The following is a 21,445-nucleotide window of genomic DNA, read 5'->3' on the forward strand; positions in this document are numbered from 1 at the left end:
ACAGGGTGACCCTCCCCTCTGAAAGGAAGGGATTCTTGGCCTGCAATTACAAATTAATTAGATGCAAAGATTGTAATATAATGATTGAGAGTCTGATTTATTAATAAATGATGATAAATCAAATGGTATTATTTGTGTCTAGGAGTGTAATGGCCCTTCTCTCCTGTCTTTTACACTCCGAAGTCCCAACTCCAGAGTATAACGTCTTTTACATCACATTTGCTGTTTAATATATTTAGATAACACAATAACAAAACAGATTACATGAGCTTAGCTAAGAGCTGACTCGGAAAACAGCATAAACAACATCTGTGGTACTTCCCTCTTTAGATTTGCTAACAAACATTTATTAATATAAGCTTTTAATTATCTTATCCCCTATTTTATCTTACCCTGACCTATTACTATAAATCAATACTTCCATTACAACTTTTACATTTTCACATCTCTCTGTTAGTTATATTAGTATACACACATTTATTTCTTATCTCTAGTTCATTAACAAGCAATGTTTTTTCAGTCCAGCATTTTATTTCTGCTTCTCTAAAAATCACTACTCATTGAGATTACTTCCTATCTCAGATTTTAAATATCTTTATTAGTAATGTATCTTAACTACATCTAAATCTTGTTTCTAACTTTAATTTGGTTCTCCCTGCATATAGCTGTACAATATAATTAAGACATTAGCTCTAGATGGCAGAAGTGAGCTTTACAATGTCTTTATTCTCTCTGCCCTTATAAACTTATTTGAAGTAATCTGTTAGTTTTCACCAGCTTCCTTATCAGTTAGAAAACATCTGGGCTTTACTTCTCTTCTACCTAACGACCCTTATCAATTTTATGAAATTCTCCTGTTGACAATTTCTCATTGTTCCTTAAAATCTGTTTTTCTCGAAACTATAACTAGCAACTGGTCTCAAGTTTCATGTACAAAATAATCACATGATTTTTTTATAATATGCTCTTGTATCAGGATCACTATAAAATTTCACATTTTATTCAGTTCAATTATCTGTCACAGTCCTGTTTAAATTTAACCTTTGACTTCATATAGCATAGGCCTAAGTGTGGAATAAAGGTGGATTAAATTTATCTCCTTATTCCACTGCTCCCTATCTCACCTGTAGTCTTATTTACCCCATATAATTTGAAAAGTGTTACCTTGTCTATACTTCAACATGTTTTCCACCTTTAATTACACAGCACTTATCTCTGTCTGTAACATGTTTATCCATACTACTGCTTATAGCCACATCTGTAAAACTTGCAGAACTTCAAGACAGATAAATACCAAACTGGTTCATGTCATCTACCCATTAAGACATTCAAGGTTGCAACTTCTATTCTGTGCAGGTTAATCCCCTATCTACATCCCTGCCTCAAAAGCGCAAGAAGTCATTCCACTGTGTTGAGCTGAAGTTCTGTTCTTGCAGGTTACCCCAGTGCTTTCTTTCTACCTTCTTGCTATTATGGGAACATCTGTTTTACTTATTGTCTAATTAAACTACCAAAGAACTTCTACTATAATTCTCATAACAAGTTTCAAGTTTATTAGGATTTGATATACCGCTTATCAAGGTTATCTAAGCGGTTTTTACAATCAGGTACTCAAGCATTTTCCCTCTCTGTCCCGGTGGGCTCATAATCTATCTAACGTACCTGGGGCTATGGAGGACTGAGTGGACTTGCCCTAGGGTCACAAGGAGCAGCGCGCGGGTTTGAACCCACAACCCCAGGGTGCTGAGGCTGTAGATCCAACCACTGCGCCACACACTCCTCCACATAATATAATAGTATAAGACAAGCTATGATCAAAAGACTTCTGCACAAAACAGTTCAGAAAAAGTTCAAAAGACCTCAGAGAAATAATTTAGTTCCTCATTTTCAGTACATACTTGTCTTGTAATGGAGGTAGCACAGTCATTGGTCTCTTAAAAAAAATTTCCACAAAAATTACAATATCTTCAATCACAATCAGATCATTCTTTATAGTGCAGAAAGGTACTTATCGTCATAGCTGTCTAGGACAGTTAATCACTGATGTAAGTAGACATTTCACTGTTAGGAGTCACGTCACATAAACCTCCAAGCTGGGGATAATCAAAATAGACAAAACTTCAGCCAGACCCAACAGCAGCCTTGTTTTGCATCAAGCTACATCAAGGGCTCTGGCCTTCTTCTCCCATAGATGAAGTGACAGACAGCTACAACAATCCAGCATGTCCCATTTAAAGATTCCCATATATCTGAAAAAGTGTAACCTATTTTACTTAAAAGTATAACAGGGAGGAGGAAGTGACGTCATCGGGAGCGATGGTGGCTTAAAATCGAAAGCTCCTCCCGAATCGCGCTAAACTTTTAGCTTTCAGCTAGCGGTTACGAGGCTAGTATCTGGCACTTTTTGCATAATTGATGTGTGGAAAACTAGCGGGCTGCAGATGGCTTCGAAGAAAGGGCGAGCGGATTTGAAATCCTATGCTTACCAGCCATCGGATAATTCTGAGGCCTGTGAGACTGATGAACCACAACGCGGTAAGGGCGTTGTCCAGCTGAGTGCCGAGTCTGATGATCGATCGGCCACCTGTGGGGAAATGCGTGCATGGATGGCAGATTTAAAATCTACAATGCTTTCTATCCAAAGCACTTTGCAATCGGAGGTGGCTAAGATTGGGCAGTCAGTGCATGAGATGGGGGCTCGGCTGCAGGAATTTGAAGAACGCGTTATTGATCATGATACGGATCTAGTGGCCCTGCAAGCGCGGTGCGCTCATTTGGAACGCAGACAGGAAGATTTTCAACTTCGCCTAGAAGATGGTGAGAATCGCAGCCGACGGAGTAATGTGCGTGCTAGAGGGGTTCCTGAATCTTTGGCTGCATCGGAGTTACAGGCTCATTTGTTGGAAATCTGCAAGCGCTTTCTTCAGGCAGCTGACCCAGAGGCTCCAATACCTGTGATCGAGTTTGAAAGAGTGCATCGGGCTCTGGGTCCCCGGGTAGGTGATAGGCCCCGGGATGTGGTAGCCTGTTTTACACGCTACCCAGTTAAAAATCAAGTTCTTCAAGCTGCTCGAAAAGTGGGACATATCACATGGGAAAATTCTAAAGTGGAATTATTTGCGGATTTATCCGCAATTACTTTACGAAAGCGTCGAGATTTTCGGGAGATTACTCATTGCTTACAATCCCATGCTATCAGATATCGATGGCTTTTTCCTTTTGGACTTTCCTTTCAAGTGGCTTCTCAACAGCATAAGGTTACTTTAGTGGAGGAAGCTGCAGCTATATTACGTGATGCTCAACTTTATGCATCCTTGGAAGAGCCGACTACATCATCTGGAACTGGTGCTACATCGCAGCGCTGGAAACGGGTCCCTACTAGTAGCAAGCGCCTGCAGCGGAGATCTGGCCTGGAGCAGAACTCGGCCTCTGGACTTACCTGAATTTTTAAGCTGCTTTGTTTGGTTCTTGGTTGAATGATATGTGACTCTTGCTAGTTCTTGTTTATTATTGGCATATATGATCTCTTCTCGTACTATTTTTCATAAGTTTGGTGTGATTTGGGGTATGTTGGGATGTCACTTTCTCTTTTAGCCCACCATGAGTAGGGCCTATGGTTAGTTTGGGGATGGGAGGGGAGGGAGGTGGGGGGGGGGAATGGGGAAGGGGTTTTTTCTTTCTTGCTGCTGGTTTTTACAGTGGGGTTTGTTATTCTGGGTTGTGAAGGGTTGTTTGCGGGAGTATGGTTTGCATGTGGGTATGTTTTGGATAAAATGGCTCCTGAAGGTATTAGCTTCTTTACTTTAAATGTACGGGGTCTGAATGTACCTCGAAAGAGGCAATTGCTTTTTAAAGAGGCTGATAGGTTGAAGGCTGGGGTGGGTTTCTTTCAGGAGACCCATCTTAAGCCTCAATATGAAACGCTAGTGAAACATCTCGTTATCCCCATATATATTTTGCTTCAAATGAGGAGGGGTCTAAAAAACATGGAGTAGGGATTCTTTTTGCAAAGGCACCTTGATCCTCAGATTAAACAGGTGATACGAGACCCGAAGGGTCGTTATTTTGATATTAAAAGTTGAATTGCAGCAGGTGCTATATACTTTTTGTATATTTATGCTCCTAATTCTGAGCAAAAAAGATTTTTTTGGTATCTTTAGACTCTCAGGTGTTGCGAGGGGTTGTAGAGGGTTCTTTATAGTAGGGGGGGATTTTAATTTGACTTACGATGTGGGATTGGATAATTCGTCACAGTCGATTCATTATGGAAAATCTGATAGAAAGCAATTGCACTCTTTCCTTTATGACCTGGGATTTGATTGATCCTTGGAGACATCTATATCCAACTACCAAAGATTATACTCTATTTTTCATCAGTACATGATTCATATTCTCGTATTGATTTTTGGGGCATTGATAAGGCTTTACTTTCCCAGGTGTCAGATGGTTGGAATTGCTCAGCGTGTGTGGTCAGATCATGCTGCGGTATACTTTATTGTACATCCTCATATGGCTTCCTTTGGGCGGCGGGGTTCTGGCGATTTTGTGATAACCTATTGACGGATCCTATAATAGTGTCTCGAATAGAACAGAATTTGAAGGATTATATTCAGTTTAATACTAGTGATGAGATTTCTCCTTTGATATTCTGGGAAGGTATGAAGGCAGTTTTACGTGGTCATATTATTTCTATTGGAGTACATCGACGGCGAGAACGTGGGCGAAAACAGGAAGCTTTGCGCCAACAATTGCATTATCTAGAACAAAAGCATAAGCGGGATCTTTCTTCTGCTTTGCTGACGCGTCTAGATAAGGTGCGAAAAGATCTTCAGATGATGCAATTGGACGAATTATCAGACCAATTACAGTCGGTCCAACAAAAACATTTTGAATATGGTAATCGGGCGAGCCGTCAGTTGGCTTATAAGTTGAAAGCTCAAAAATTGAGGAATGTGATTACTAAGGTGACAGCCACTGATGGTTCAGCCTGTTATACGCCGGAATCTATTGCAGGTGCTTTCCTTTCATTTTACCAACATCTATATACTCCTGAACAAGATGTGTCTCAAGTTCAAATTGATAATTATTTGGCTCAGACACAGCTTCCTAAATTGACATCTGAAGAAGCAGAGTGTCTGTCAGCCCCTATTTCGGCAGCTGAAACTCAATGGGCGATTTCCACTTTGGCTTATGGGAAAGCACCTGGGTTAGATGGCTTTACGAATAGATTTTATAAATGTTTCAGACATTTGCTTGTAGGCCCTCTTACTCGGGCCTTTAATAGTTTAGATATGGGTATGGAGTTGCCTTATTCATGGAGATTGGCGGGTATAACACTTATCTTGAAACCGGGAAAAAATTCTATGCTTTGTGGATCATATCGTCCAATTTCATTGTTAGACACTGATTACAAAATTTTCACAAAAATATTGGCTCGTAGGTTGCAATGTTATATGACTTATTTAGTACAGGATGACCAAGCAGGTTTTATTGCGGGGAGGCAAACATTTGATAATATTCGTAGATTGCTTCATTTGATTTGGTTATGTACAACATTGAAAAGATGCCAGCATTGCTGTTGAGTGCGACGCTGAAAAAGGCCTTGATAGGGTGTCGTGGCCATTTTTGTTGAGCACTTTATCAGCTATGGAATTAGAGGACAGTTTTTTTATGTGGATTCAGATTCTATATACTAAGCCTTTAGCAGCTCTTCGGATTAATGGGGGGTATACAGATTCATTTCAGTTAGCTAGAGGAACAAGACAAGGTTGTGCGCTTTCGCCACTACTTTTTGCGTTGGTGATGGAGCCTTTTGCTTCTCATGTTCGAGCCCAGCAGTATATTTATGGCATGGTTTGTAATGGACTTTCCACAAAGTTATTGATGTTTGCTGATGATGTTATTTTTACTGTAACTGATCCTTGTGTTACTCTCCCGGGTATTATAGGTGAATTGTCTGCCTATGGCGCAGTATCTGGATTTCGGACCAATATGGATAAATCTGAGATATTGAATTTGTCAGTACATCCAAGGGATTGTGCTTTTTGAAAGCTACTTATTCTTTTAAATGGGCATCTAAATTTATACGTTATTTAGGAATTAATGTGCCAGCGCGGCTTTGCTCTTTGTTTGAAGTTAATTATCCAGCGATTTTGCAATCTCTTTGGGTTGATTTGGATAGATGGGAGAATGTCTCCTTATCATGGTTTGGTCGCATACAAAGTGTAAAGATGATGTATTGCCGAAGCTACTTTATTCTTTTTCAGGCTTTACCAATTCCTCTGTCTGCTGCTTTCGTTTGCGTGGGGTGGCTAGAAAAATTTTTAATACATTTGGAAGAGTCGACCCCCACGGGTGCCTAGGAATGTGTTGTATCAACTTCGCTCTCAGGGGGGTATGGCTGTACCCTGTTTGAGGCGTTATTATGAGGCTGCTCAACTGAAGTCTTTTTTGAGTTGGTGTAAGGATAGATCAAAAAGCTGGGTTCGAGGGGAAAAAATTTTGGGATCGGAAGAGCTTTGTCCGGGTGATCCCTTGGTTAAGAGTGGAAGAGGCTCGACAAATGTTTAAGGGGGGCTAACCCTTTTTGCAACATACGTTTGTGATGTGGATTAGGTTGCGTAATAGGTTTTTCCCCTCTCGATTGTATTTTCGTAGTACCCCGTTGTGGGTTGCGTGGGGGTTTGCACCAGGAAGATCTGATTGTCGTTTTCGGGTTTGGGCTCAAATGGGTCTTATGGATTTGGGTGATTTTGTGGGAAGAGGGGCGATTATTATCATTTTTGGAATTGAGGGAAGCTATGATTTGCCGCCGACGGATTATTTTCGCTATCTTCAAGCAATAGATTTTATTAGGCGCAGGGCTTTTGATGATATTTGTTGGAAGAAACCACCCTAGAGTGGGCAATTATGGGTAGTAGTGGTAAGGGGTGTATTACTAGATTCTATAAAGCTCTTATTCAACAACAGGCTCCCCCGGTAAAATATCTATCTCTTTGGGAGGGACTTTTACGCCCAGTGCCACCGATTATTAAATGGGAGCGGGTGTTTAGTCGCCTGCTTCGAGTTTCTATAGCCAGCTCTTTGGTGGAAAATGGATATAAGATGCTTTATCAATGGTACCAAACAACCACAGCGTCTTCATCTCATGTATCCTCAAGTATCTAATTTATGTTGAGACGCTGTGGTTTGTTGGGTACCTTCCTTCATATCTGGTGGGATTGTCCGAAGGTAATCCCATATTGGGATATGGTATTTGAACTGTTATCTGATATTTTACATATCACGATTTCTCGAGCTATGGGTAGTGCTCTTTTACATCTACCTTTGGTTCCATTGTCTTCTAATACACATAAATTGGCTTGTTATATTTTACTGCTGCTCGTCTTTTGTTAGCTGCATATTGGAAACAGGCCTTTCCCCCAGGTCGATTACACTTACTACGAAAAATAGATTTTATTTTTCGTATGTCTAAATTGACGGCATTAACAAAATCTCGTCTTACACCCTTTTTTAAGGTGTGGAATCCTTATATTCGGTGGTGTGAATGTCCTTCATGATCTGAGTGTTTAGCTACATTTGTGTAACCCTATGTGAAAGCTGATTTTGGGGTGGGTTAGGGGGGGGGGGGTTTATTTTGATTTATGTGATTCTTTTTTGCATTGTGCTGAAGATTAAAGTACAACTTTATCTTTTTACTAATTTGGGGGGAAGAGGTTGGAGAACATGTGACATTGTAGATATCTGTTTTGCTTAACCTCTGTGTCTTTGTTTTGTATATTTGAAAAATTTATTAATAAACAATTTACAAAAAAAAAAAAAAAAAAAGTATAACAGGGAGGAGGCCTCAGTAATAGAGCCCACGTTCAGTCGTATTCACAGACTGGAAATTTCGGCGTGGTTACACTGCTCTTTAGCTCTAATCATTGGCCAGCTCCTGTATTTAACTTTAATATCTTCTATCAAAATTTAAATAAGAATTCAATATTCTAGTTAATATCCTATTCTATAAATATTTTTTTATCACGTTTTTACTTTATCACGTTTTTACTTTAAATTTTTCCCCAAATAGCTTATTAATATCTACACTTCTTCATCTGGTTTGAGACTAAACTGACAAGGTTTAAAGAAAACTTCAGTTCTATTTCAAAAAGGACCTTGCTAGCATTCAATTTCTTGCAAGTTTCACTTTGATATTGCTAAGCAGTCTAATACCACATTACTTAGCTTTTTAACAGCGCTTGTATGTCAAAGACAGCCAACGAGGCCAGCGTTTCGTGGACTTCCACTTCTGTCCACTGCTTCAGGGCTATAGATTATATGCACCAAGCCATTTTCTGTAACTTATTGACAGCAGTGATAAAGTAAAAACGTGATAAAAAATATTTATAGAATAGGATATTAACTAGAATATTGAATTCTTATTTAAATTTTGATAGAAGATATTAAAGTTAAATACAGGAGCTGGCCAATGATTAGAGCTAAAGAGCAGTGTAACCACGCCGAAATTTCCAGTCTGTGAATACGACTGAACGTGGGCTCTATTACTGAGGCCTCCTCCCTGTTATACTTTTAAGTAAAATAGGTTACACTTTTTCAGATATATGGGAATATATTATATATTAATATTGTGACATAGTTTCCCATTAGGGGATTATATTGTTGTTGGCCATTTAAAGATTCACCAGTATGTTATTTGCTTAACTGCACCCTATTTCCGTTGTTCTCGCTGATCCTCCATTATAACAATTTCAAAACTCAAAATCAATAATTAAAACAAAACCAGCAGCAAAATCCTCTTGGCAAAAATAACAGAAAAACTTAACCCAAAACAGTTTCCATTCTGATCTTCTTCTTCTTTGTAGCAACAGCGCTACACAATGAAGTCATCAGTTTCTGACAGCTCAACTATGGTAGCATGTTACTTAGCAAAGCAAAACACTTGCAGCACACTGCGTTGCCAAAATATCTCACAATTATAATTTACCAGACCAGCTCAAATAAGAGTTCTGTCTATATCTGCTGGTAAATAGACATAACAAACACTTGTGATCATTGCACTATGTAAGGCATTCTGAAGCCAGTTTTTTGTCAGTTTTTCTCTATCTCCAGCAAATGGTAGATGGCTGATTCGTGTAGCATTGGCCTGGATCTAGTGTGTACTCTGAACCCAGATGGAGAATTGATTCCTGGTTGAATTCAGGCAGTTGGTCAGGCAGGGAAGGATTTTCTATCCTATTAAACACCAGGGGAGATATATGAAGGCTTTCAGATACCTCTTTGACTTGTTTGGAATCAGGAATGCAAATAGCTTCTCAGCCTCCTCCCTCCCCCACTACCACAACTACCTTACCTGTTCTGCCTAACTCTGAAAATCACAGCCAGCACAGAACAATGCAACCCACTGACTTATTTTATAAAAGGGATTAATGCACACTAACTTCTTTTAAAACTAAGTATAACATTTATTAATAACAAAGAAAAGTAATACATCACCATGAATTCTTGATAGCATCCTGGCCAATTCATAAGACCAGGAAGCCCATCACACTCTAGACAGGAGTTCCATAGCAAAAATTCTGGGCAGTGCATCCAATCCACAGATGAGCTTCGCCTAACAACTGAGAGGTCTTCCTATATAGCAATATTCTCACACAGTGCCAGACTTACTACATTCATACAAAGTTATACATATGCTCGAAATATGGAGTTACATCATATGAAGAACCCCCCCAAATAAATTAGCTTCTTGTTATCAATATGTGGAAGTTCAAATATAAATCAGCTAGAACAGATGTTTTGGCTAAACAGCAAGTGCTGTTCTTTAATCCTGAGAACTTAACTCATAAGGCCTCAGTTCAGTTATAAGGCAGCCAAAAAGCAACAGTCAATTTTAGCTATTTATGTACTGCTCTACACTTTCCTCTGCCCTCCATTGATTTTTAAGAGTATTAAATCAAAAGTGTAAATAAGTGGAGGTAGGATGAGGTAAGAGAAATATCGATGGATATCGGGGGAAGGAGTGGCACCATGTTTGTCATCCATAGCTAGCAGCAGGGACTGGGGAGCCATTGCCTCCAACATTGCAAGGAGCCACAATGGGATTTGAAAATGTATCTCTGGTTTCCAGCTCACTGTTCTAATCATTAGACTCATAAGCATTTGTTCTCTGTCCCATCTACTGGTAGAAGCGCATAGTCCATATCTTTGGACTCTTGATAGGATTTAAGGAAAGACCAAGTTTTTACTTGTCATGTAGCTCACCCCATATAAAAAAGTAATTTTTATAACTATTCAGGTAAAACACAGATACAAAATGGCCCTTATAAAATACCAGTTGGCATTAAAGTACAGTATGTGCCATGTCATAATGGTGTGTACAGGGGTAGAGTATGGGTGGAGTTCATAAGTATTGCACACAGATTATAAAATACATGAATCTAAGTGCAGACATTTTGCACTTGCTTGAGAAAAGGTGTAAGCCTCTTCCTCTGCAAGGTGGGCATGATTTCTGCTTCTTACATCAGTTATTTTTGTTTTGTCTTTTTATGTATAAACTAGTCTTTAAGCCTGTTACATTAACGGGTGCTAGAATATATGTCTGTCTGTCTCTCTCTCCCTTCCCCTGTATCTTTCTTTCTGTCTCTCTCCTCCCGCTGTCTGTCTTTCTTTCTGTCTCTCTTCCTGCCCCTGTGTCTTTCTTCTTTTCTTTCTTTCTGTCTGTCTCCCTCCCGCTTTCTTTCTTTCTTTCTCTCTCCTTCCTGCCCCTGTGTCTTTCTTTCGATCTCTCTCCCTACCCCATGTGCAGCAGCAGCATTTCCTCCCCCCACTTCCCTGTGCAGCAGCCGCACCAGCATTCTCCCCCTCCATTTCCCTGTGCAGCAGCATTTCCCTCCCCCCACCCCACTTCCTATGGTGCAGCAACGGTATTTCCCGCCCCCACTTCCCTGTGCAGCAGCATTTCCCTTCCCCCACCCCACTTCCCTGTGCAACAGCATCATTCCCTCCCCCTCCACTTCCCTGTGCAGCAGCAGCGGTATTTCCCTCCCCCTCCACTTCCCTGTACAGCTACAGCAGCAGCAGCAGCAGCAGCATTTCCCCCCCCCCCATCCCGTCCCTTCCCAGCAGCTGGTTGTTTATGGCCGGCTCCCTTAGTCCCTTGACAGAGTTAAAGTTTAAAGCTGCTGCCGCGGCTCCTCTCACGATCCCCGCCTGCGTCGGAAGCCTTCTCTCTGACGTGACGTCAGAGAGACTTCCGACGCAGGTGCGGCTGTGAGAGGAGTCGCCACGGCGGCTTTGAACTTAAAAATAACTTTAGTCAGGGACTGTAAGGGAGCCGGCTAGACCACGGGCCACAGAACAGTACCTGGGGGGTCGCGAGTGTGGGGCTGTTCTGTTAGACGGAGTGAGGGAGGGAGGGGGAGTCGCCTCCATGCGTCCCTGCTTAAGGTGACTCCGCATACGCAGAAGAAACCACCGCTGACTCCTTCTACTGCACATGTGGGGCCACGGAGTTACGGATCACAGATCACGCAGGTAGGAGTGCGCATGTGTGCTTAGGGTTTTATTATTAGTAATATGCAAAGGTAACTATATCTTTATAAAGTTATGCTTAAAGCATCTATTTCTCTTCCTAAACTAGCTGCCTTGTTTATAAAATTACCCTCATTCTACATGGGAAAGAATTGCTCCTATCATTCAAAGCACAGTAAACAGAGAAGGATCCAGCTTCCAAAATGATGGTGTATGATAGTCTAATCTTCAGTTATTGTGGAATGTCACAGATCAGATTGAACTGTTTACTCCTGCAGTTTTTATTGAGACTAGTAAAATGTAAGTCCAGTTCGTTATGCTCCTTGACTGTTCAAGGCTTTCTCCTTAGGTGCGGAATGTGCGGTGTATTAAGTGCCATAAATGGGGCCATGTAAACACTGATCGAGAATGCCCATTGTTCGGCCTTTCTGGAATTAATGCGAGTTCTGTTTCCAGTGATGGATCAGGTGAGAGCACAACTTGATATTTTATTTGTTGGCATTGCTGATTTGAAAGCTCAGCTATGTATGTTGGTATCTGTTAGGTTTCAAATATAATGTAGAAGTAAATTAGTAGATTTATTGGCTACAATTGTAGAGGCTGCATTTCTGCAGTGTATTTTAAATTTTTTGACATTTTTATTGTATGTAAATGTTACAACATCACCACAACAAAAATGTAACAGTGTGGTATTAGCTAGTTGCAACGTAAAACAAGCTTTCTTTGTTTAGCTCCATGGTCTAACTACAATTTCTAAGATCTAAGTTTAGATCTCATCCCCCCGGCTGGCCTGGCATGGTATAGAGTTGTCTTTAGGCCAAAAGGGGAAAGGAAGAAGGCAGCTATAATGATGGTGGTCCCTGTTGACTTCCTAGTGGTGGTGATTGTGGTTCTTCCTTTGAAACAAATACCACCACAAGAAGTGGCACAAAGTCCCCACGGGGCAATCAGTCAAAAAAAAGAGAGTGGGAAAAAGATATGTATCCAGGAGGTATCTTTATTATAAACAAGTACTTAAGTCTGTCACAAAGACTCAACACTGCAGGTTTTTCGGTACTGAATAAGTACCTTCTTCAGGAGTCTACAAATAAATCAAACAAACTTTTTGAATCATAAAATCACACACACACAAAATTTAAGAAAAACACCACAGTTGATCATCACAATGATGCTGTGAAGAAGCAGAACGTGAGTCAGGCTCACTCAGAGACCTCAGGCGAATAAAACGTTATTCTTTACAGTGGGTTTGCTTTATAATAATAATAATAATAACATATTAATAATAACAGTTTATATACCGCAGGACCGTGAAGTTCTATGCGGTTTACAACGATTATAAGGTATTACAGATCGAGTGGAATGAAACAAAGTTCAGAGTTGATGAGTAACAGTTCTAAAGATCATTTGTTGAGGACTAAGATTGTATAGATCAGTTACCTAAGTACTTCAGGAACAGATGTGTTTTTAGGCATTTCCTGAATTCCCTATAAGTAGTAGGCACAAGCAGTTGTTCCAGGTCTTTACCCCATAATGCTGCTTGATGTGAGAGAAGATGTTGGTGATGATTTTTAAATTTACAACCTCTAACCGGTGGAGAAACAAAGTTCGCATGTGAGGTTCTCCTGAATCTGTTGGTTGTGAAGGAGAAAAGGTCTGTTATATATTTAGGGGCTAAGCCGTAAAGTACCTTGAAACAAAAACAACCAAACTTGAATTTCACACTTGCCTCCATCGGCAGCCAGTGCAGAAGTCGGTAGGAAGGTGTCACGTGATCAAACTTCTTCAATCCACAAAGTAACCTAACTGCTGCATTTTGTATCAGTTGCAATTGCTGCATGTTCTTCTGGGAGAATGCCAAGTTGGCGATGTTACAATAATCGAGTTGACTCAGTATGAGGGATTGTACCAGAATTCTAAATGATGAGACATCGAAGTAAGCTCTGATGGACCGAAGCTTCCAGAGGGTAAGAAAGATCTTTCTAATCAGGGAGTCAACCTGGTCTTTCATGGTCAGGCTCTGGTCCAGTGTTACTCCCAGTATCTTCATAGTGGGCTGAATGGGATAACTAAGGTTATTAATGCACAATGATGCTTTGGTGTCAAGTGGGCTTGGCGATGCTATAAAAAATTTTGTTTTCTCTGAATTTAGCTTTAGTCTGAATTCGGTCATCCATTGCTCCATCCAGTTCAGTACTTCTGTTGATTTGGGGGTGACTTCTGAGACGAAGGTAGTAAATGGGATAATTATCGTGAAGTCGTCAGCGTAGCTAAATAGTTTTATCCCCAGTTGGGACAATTGCACACCCAATGAGGCTATGTAAACATTGAAGAGCAATGGGGATAATGGTGATCCCTGTGGCACGCCAGATGAATTGCTCCATGTATCAGAGAGATCGTAATTAAAACGGACTTGGTAGGTGCGGGATATAAGGAAACCTTGAAACCAGTTTAATACCTCTCCTCTGATTCCAATTGTGCCTAAACATCTTTCCCATGGTCCACCAAGTCAAAGGCAGAGCTCATGTCAAATTGCATGATCAGGGCATTGAGGCTCTTACTAAACAAGTAGCGCACATTGTCCAAGATAGCCGCAATTACTGTCTCAGTGCTAAACAGAGGCCTAAAACCAGATTGAGTTTCATGCAAGAGAGAGAATTGGTCGAGATATTCCATCAGTTGGGTGTATACCATTCCTTCCATGATTTTTACAATAAATGGGATGGATGCTACTGGTCTATAGTTGGTTACTGATGTTGGTGATTCTTTACGATTTTTTGGAATTGGGGTTATTATAATATGACCATTATTAATGAGGAATTTTCCATTGTTTAGGTTATTGTTAGGTAATTCAATAGGGATAGTTTAAAGTCTGTTGGAGCTGCTTTCATAATTTCTGGGGGACAAGAGTCCAGGACACAGTATGATTTAGAGTATTTGTTATATAACTTGATGTAGTTCTTCCATTCTAAATTGTGGAAGGAACTCCAAATCATGTCCACTGATATTTCATTTCTTTGTATATCAGTTGATTGAGGATCATATTCGGCAATTATCGAGTAGTTATTTCTTAGGTTTTTAATTTTTGAATTGAAATGTTGTGCTAGATCAGTTGCTGAGGGTAACTTGGTGTTATGCATGGGTTGAGTGTAGCGTGTGGTGTCAAATAAATTCGTAACTATGTTGAGCAGTTCTTTAGTGTTAGTTCCGTTTGAGCTAGTGTTTGATGAATTAATTATGGATAAGTAAAATGTTTTACGTTTCTCTTTTATCTGTTGTTTGTAGAGTTATAATAAGATCTACTTGTTGAAGAAACATGCATGGACAGATTTTTGCAAAAGTCGAGTGGCAATATGGCTGGGAAATCTTCGAAAAAAGAGAGAGAGTGCACTAAAACTACTGGATGACAAATGGCAGAGGCACTGCTACATCAGTAACCCAGTTTTCCGAGACTGCCCTAGCCGAGATAACACAAGTGGTGGTTCAAGCTTTGGATTCACACTTACTGCAATTGTCCTCACAACTAACTAATCTGGAAGCTATATTCACAGACACAATTCGACACATGATGGAAGTGGAAAATAGAGTATCCAATGTTGAAGATCATACTTTCACGATGGTGAATACTCTGGAATCCCTTGGTGCAAATGCACATGGAAAAGATATAGGATCTGGAAAACATATTGCAGAGAGGTAATCTGTGATTTGTTGGAATTCCAGAGTCGGTGCCAGATCATCAGCTCATTGCGGAGTTAGAGTACTGGCTTTCGACTGAACTACCGATGCACCAGGGCCTGGACCCTGCGTGGTTGGAATGTGCACACCGCCTGGTCAAAAAGCAGCATGCAATCTTTGCCCCAGGACTGTTATTGTGAAACTTCACAATTACATTCATAAACTGGAGCTGTTATGCATATATAGATCCAAACGCAACACTCTGTCTTACAAAAACAACCCAGTGCGGATCTTTCAAGACTTCTCCTCAGCCATGACAGAGCGTCATAGGCCCTTCCAGCCACATTGTTCCTTGTTGACGGAAAAAAAGATAAGATTTTTGTTTCTCTATCCATCCTTGCTGAAAATTTACCATACAGGTCAATGGAAATCCTTTGATTCGATTTCTGCAGCGAGCAAATATGTTAACTCAATAATAAAACAAAATACCAATAGGAGTATATATGGTAGTATCTAATGTGCTTTTCACTGCGTATTTGTCAAGGTACCAGCATATTATTTCAATATATAATCAACGCAAAATATAAATTTGAATAAAATATTTAAAAAGTGAAAAGTGCCCTTTGTCTCCTGCAAGTTTGGTGCCGCTAAGAGAGCAAATTTAGGACCATCATGCCACTTTTCAGTCCCACCACAGTTATTTGCTACATTGATTACTTCAATATGTATCACTACTAGCTTAGTTGGTAAAATTGAAATATAGTGGCACTTATCTTTCTGTTTGAAGTAGCTGACTGGTTTAAAGCGATGTAACTATATAGCGGCCCAGCAGGGTATTTCTTTTTTTATTTTCCTTTTTGCTTCAAAGTGGTTTCTTGCTCATAAAGTGTAAATAGCTTGGCTGCTCCTTTATTTAGACCAGGGGTGCCCAATACGTCGATCGCGATCGACCAGTAACTCAGGAAGGCAACGTGAGTCGATCGCGGAGCCCATCCCGGGCTCCGTGATAGACTCATGTTGCCGTCCTGATCTACGGGCCGATCAGTCTTCCTCTCCAGTGTTCTCCCTAGGGCCTTTTAGCTGGGCAGTCCGCCCAGCTGTCATCTGCTGCTGCTGAACATTAAAACACCCCAAAAATAACCGGCTTGGAGATTTCAGCCCGTAGCGAACTTATGCTCCGGGCTCTAACGTGTGCGTGCCGGCTTCTCTTCTCTTCCCTCTGAAACCGGAAGTTATGTCTTGGGGGGGGGGGAGAAGGGAAGCCGGCATGCACATGTTGAGAGCCCTGAAGCAAGCATTCGCTACGGGCTAATGCGGGAGACAGGTTAGTGAAGCATTTGTTCTTCTTCCTGCCGGGTCCTGCCTACTTTCTGTTTCCGCGAAGGCAGGACCCGGCAGCATTTCCCCCAATAGGTTGATCACGATCTTGAGCTGATCAGCCTTCCTCTTCCTGACGGCAGAATTGACGTCAGGGAGAGGAATGCTGGTTGGCCGAAGCAGGGAGAGCTTGGGGCCTGTTATTGGTGGCGTTTGGGTCCTGGTCCCCGATGGCAATGTCAGTGGCAGTGGCTTGGGGGAGGGCAGGAAGAAAGAAAGAAAAAGGGCAGGCAGGGAGACAGAAGGAAAGAGAAACAGAAAAAAAAGGAAGGGAGGCAGAGAGAAAGAAAGGACAGGGAAGAGGAAGGAAAAGGTGGGGGAAGGAATGAGGTCTGGAGTAGAGGAAGCATACAGGCTAAAAGAAGGGAAGAAAGATTGTATGCACAGTTAGAAGAAGAAAGTGCAACCAGAGACTCATGAAATCACCAGACAAGGTAGGAAAAATGATTTTATTTTAAATTTAGTGATCAAAATGTGTCTGAATTTATATCTGCTGTCTATATTTTACACTAAGGTCCCCTTTTACTAAACCACAATAGAGGTTTTTAACGCAGGGAGCCTATGAGTGTCGAGAGCAGCGCTGAGAATACAGCACAGCTCCCTGCGCTAAAAACTGCTATCGTGGTTTAGTAAAAAGGGAGGGGGGTTTAGTAAAAAGGGAGGCAGAAGCCCTGACTGCAGTGATAGGAGGCTGCTTCTCCTGTCAGGGCTGTGTCCCGACTCAATGACTCCGTGCAAATCATTTTCATACAAAGAAGATAGTGAATCCATCACTGTTTTAAAATTGGCCAGGAATCGGCGATTGACTCCCTATCATTAGTGAATCTGGGCCTTAGTATGTTCCTGCTGCATTTACATGACTGCAGTTATGCCAAGTTGGCTGTTATATTTGTGAACAATAAACATAAAGGAAAGAATTGGTATCTTTTTATTTAAGATGTGGCATTTTGGGTCTGCTAAGGCTACTTCCTCAAGCAGCCCAAAAGGGTAAGCTACTTCCTAGCATATTCATTCATGCAATAGTGTGGGCATAATGAGCTGTTTGTTATAGGTAATAGTTTTCCTAACCCAGCATGTTAAAACAGCACACATTTTTTGCTGAAAATAATGGTAGAATATTGCCTCTAAAAGATACTTTCTGAACGTTTTATGCTCAGACAAGAATGGCAAGTGTCAAGTGTAATGTATACATATTTCATTTCCTACAAAACAATTGTCTACCAACTTGTCACAATTGGCTGTGTTCTCCCAGGCGATGGACTTATATTGCATTACTTTTAGCAGCAGTGAATGTCACTAAATTCCACCTGTTCCTGACTATTCAAAGAATTTTGAGAGTTGAGAGCTGAAACCTGAATAGAATTTAGAGAGAGGTCTCATTTTTGCAATAGGTTTTCATTCACATTTCCTCAGGAAAGAAATAAGCTGAAACTGACCAAGTTACTAATCCACAGGTGATTCAGTTAGAAAATAGCCTTTTCATTTCCAATAAAATGTCCTATTGAGTAATATCTCGCTGGTGAATAGAGATTAGTTTTTGCAATAAGGCAATTTTGGTAGATATGGTTATCAAGGGATAATCACACCCCTGGTGTGCTGCCTTGTATCTGTACTCTCCTGGGCCTATAATTATTTCATGATAACCACATCTTCTAGAGGTGTATTATTTCTATTACAGAATTCTTACTTTTACAGATAAAATAACAGATTGGTTCACCTGAAAATGTTAGCATTAGAGTGTTCCAGCTGTGCATTTACGGAGACTAACTATAAGATTTACAACGACTTTACAGAGTGAATTCTGGAAACAAAACTTTTCAAGCCTAAATTTCTTTTCCCATGCAAAAGGAACATGAGTTTGACCTCTACCTGAACGTTTCTGTAAAAAGAATTGTCTACAGCTCCACCTCCTTGTGTCAGTGGGCATCCCTCATCTCCTTAGTTTTTCCTTTTGCAAGTGAGCTGAAGTGTCTTCTTTTTTTTTTCTTCTTCTAGTTATTATTTTTTAGGTTTTCAAACCGAAGTTTGAGGTTTTACGGTACCCCAGAGGTTCCCAGGATTGCTGGAGGTCCTTAGGAGATCCAGTAAAGGGATTTGACTGATTTTGTGAGTATAATGCTTGAAGCTTAACAAATATTTCTGTTCTGTCTTCACGGCTGAAGTGCCAGAAGCAGGACCGCAAAAGACAAATGTGAATAGAGATAGAGGAGTAATAGACCCAGATTGATTTTCAGAGGGTTGTGTTCATGAGGAGCTAGTTAAAATAATGGTAGACAAAGTGATGGGGCTGTATGGCATACATCCGAGGGTGCTGAAAGAACAGGAAAGTTCTGGTAGCTCCGCTGACTGACCTTTTCAACAAGTCTATAGAGTCAGGAGTGGTACCAGAGGACTGGAAAAAGGCGGATGTGGTCCCACTCCACAAAAGTGGAAGTAAGGAAGAAGTAGGAAATTACAGATCGATAGGTCTGACTTCTGTGGTAAGCAAATTAATGGAAATGCTTTTAAAACGGAGAATGGTCAAGTTTCTGGAATCCTGTGGATTACAGGATTGGAGGCAACATGGATTCACTAGAGGTAGGTCTTGTCAGGCAAATCTGATCAATTTCTTTGACTGGGTGACCACAGAATCGGATAGAGGATGTGTGCTAGATGTGATGTATTTAGATTTTAGAAAAGCTTTTGACAGTGTTCCACACAAACGTCTAATAAACAAACTGAGTGCCCTCGGGATGGGTCAAAAACTGGTTGAGTGGAAGGCGTCAGAGGGTAGTGATCAATGGAGATCGCTCTGAGGAAAGGGATGTTACCAGTGGTGTGTCTCAAGGTTCTGTTTTTGGGCCTCTTTGCGGATGATACCAAAATCTGCAATAGAGTAGACACGCCGGATGGTGTGAATAAAATGAAGAAAGACCTGGTGAAGCTTGAAGAATGGTCTGAAATTTGGCAGCTAAAATTTAATGCTAAGAAATGCAAGGTCATGCATTTGGGCTGCAAAAACCCGAGGGAAAGGTACAGTTTAAGGGATGAAGAACTTATGTGCATGACAGAAGAGCAGGACTTGGGTGTGATTGTATGTGATGATCTTAAGGTGGCCAAACAGGTTGAAAAGGTGACAGCAAAAGCTAGAAGGATGCTAGGTTTCATAGGGAGAGGTATGGCCAGTAGGAAAAAGGAGGTATTGATGCCCCTATATAAGACTTTGGTGAGACCTCATTTAGAATATTGTGTACGATTCTGGAGGCCGCACCTTCAAAAAGATATAAAAAGGATGGAGTCAGTCCAGAGGAAGGCTATGTGGTCTTCATCATAAGGCTTATGGGGACAGACTTAAAGATCTCAATCTGTATACTTTGGAGGAAAGGCAGGAGAGGGGAGATATGATAGAGACGTTTAAATACCTACGTAATATAAATGCATATGAATCGAGTCTCTTTCATTTGAAAGGAAACTCTGCCTATCACCTCTTAATTCATCCTTTGCCATCTCATTGCAGCATTTCCTTTCAAATGAAGGAGACTCGACTCATGCGCATTTACATTACATAGATATTTAAACATTATCAGGCTCTGTATCCAGTGAAGTGGTCTTTGCCCCAGAGTGCTTTCAACAAAATTATAAAGCATTGGGGGAGGCCAACGTTCTAATAGCATTGTTTGTCAACAGTAAGGCTTCTCATTGCTTCAGCCACATAGTAGAGCTGAGAAGCATCTAGCATAGATGCCGTGGTACAACCATGGCCAACAAATGACCTATGGTGCATATTCCCCTGTGGCCAATAATAGGCCGGATTATTCAAAGAATAGCAACCCACCAAGGGGTGGGGATTCTTGTGCACCTGATTGGTTGTGTCGCACATGGTACAGGTCTGGTTCAGCTACAACAGAACAAGTGCCTCAGACTGCCACTGCTCCCAGTTCTGATTTTGCAGGATCCAATTGCCATGGAGAGTCTGGAATGCTTTGGGCATACAGCATGGCTCTTGTGCACACAGCCCTAAAGAAAAAAGGATATTTGGAAGGGGTAATAACTACCCTCCTATGATCTAAGAAGCTGGCAATGGTTGCAGCCTATGCTAAGGCTTGGAAGATTTTTTTTCAGCAGTGGTGTGCAGAACAGAAGGTGGAGCCTTTTAGGGCCTGATTTCCGCAGTCCTTTCATTTCATTTTTTCTGGATAGTTTCAAAAAGAGACTAGCGGTTGGCTCCTTCAAGGTACAAGTGGCAAGCCTCTTGTGCATTTATGGCTCAAGTTAAAAAACAGTCTTTTGGCTTCCCATCCAGATGTGTATTTTTCTGAAGGAAGCAATGTATTTGAATCTTCCTGTGCAACAGCCATTTCCAAAGTGAAATCTTAACATCATGCTAAAGGCCCTTATTAGCCCTTGCAAGAAGCATCATCGATGGATCTGACCATCAAGACAGTTTTCCTGGTAGCTACTGCCTCAATAAGAAGGGTTTGGGAACTTCATGTTCTGTCATGTAGAGAATTGTTCCTCAGAATTGCAGAGGCAAGTTTAAATTCTATCTCTATGTATGGTGCCTTCCTTTCTGTCAAAGGTGGTGTGTTTGTTCCATGTCAATCAGGAAGTCAGACTGCCTCCATTCCCGGTTACAGGTATTAAAAAAAAAAAAAAAAAAAAAAGAGACAAAGTTTTGGAATTACTGGATGTGAGGAGAGTTCTTCTCCATTATCTCAAAGTGACGAATGATTTTCATCTTTCAGATCATCTTTTTGGGATCCCTAGTCCTGGCAGACCAGGGAAGCCAGCATCTAAGGCTTTGATTTCCAGTTGGATCCACATAGCTATTTTGTCCATGATAAACAGCCACTAGTCTCCTTGAAGGAGCATTCCACCAGAAGTG

At 40.9% G+C, this 21,445-nt stretch overlaps 1 protein-coding gene across 1 annotated transcript in view; it reads left to right on the top strand.

Annotated features, from left to right (window-relative positions):
• CIR1 (corepressor interacting with RBPJ, CIR1) overlaps positions 1-21,445 on the top strand; it is a 109,694-nt gene that overhangs the window by 60,773 nt on the left and 27,476 nt on the right. Inside the window, exon 7 of the mRNA XM_033944436.1 lies at positions 11,882-11,999. Coding sequence (XP_033800327.1) covers positions 11,882-11,999 — 118 coding nt within the window. The remainder of the gene's footprint in view (positions 1-11,881; positions 12,000-21,445) is intronic.

The sequence above is a fragment of the Geotrypetes seraphini genome, chromosome 5, assembly GCF_902459505.1.
Source record: "Geotrypetes seraphini chromosome 5, aGeoSer1.1, whole genome shotgun sequence".
In the NCBI taxonomy this organism is placed as follows: domain Eukaryota; kingdom Metazoa; phylum Chordata; class Amphibia; order Gymnophiona; family Dermophiidae; genus Geotrypetes; species Geotrypetes seraphini.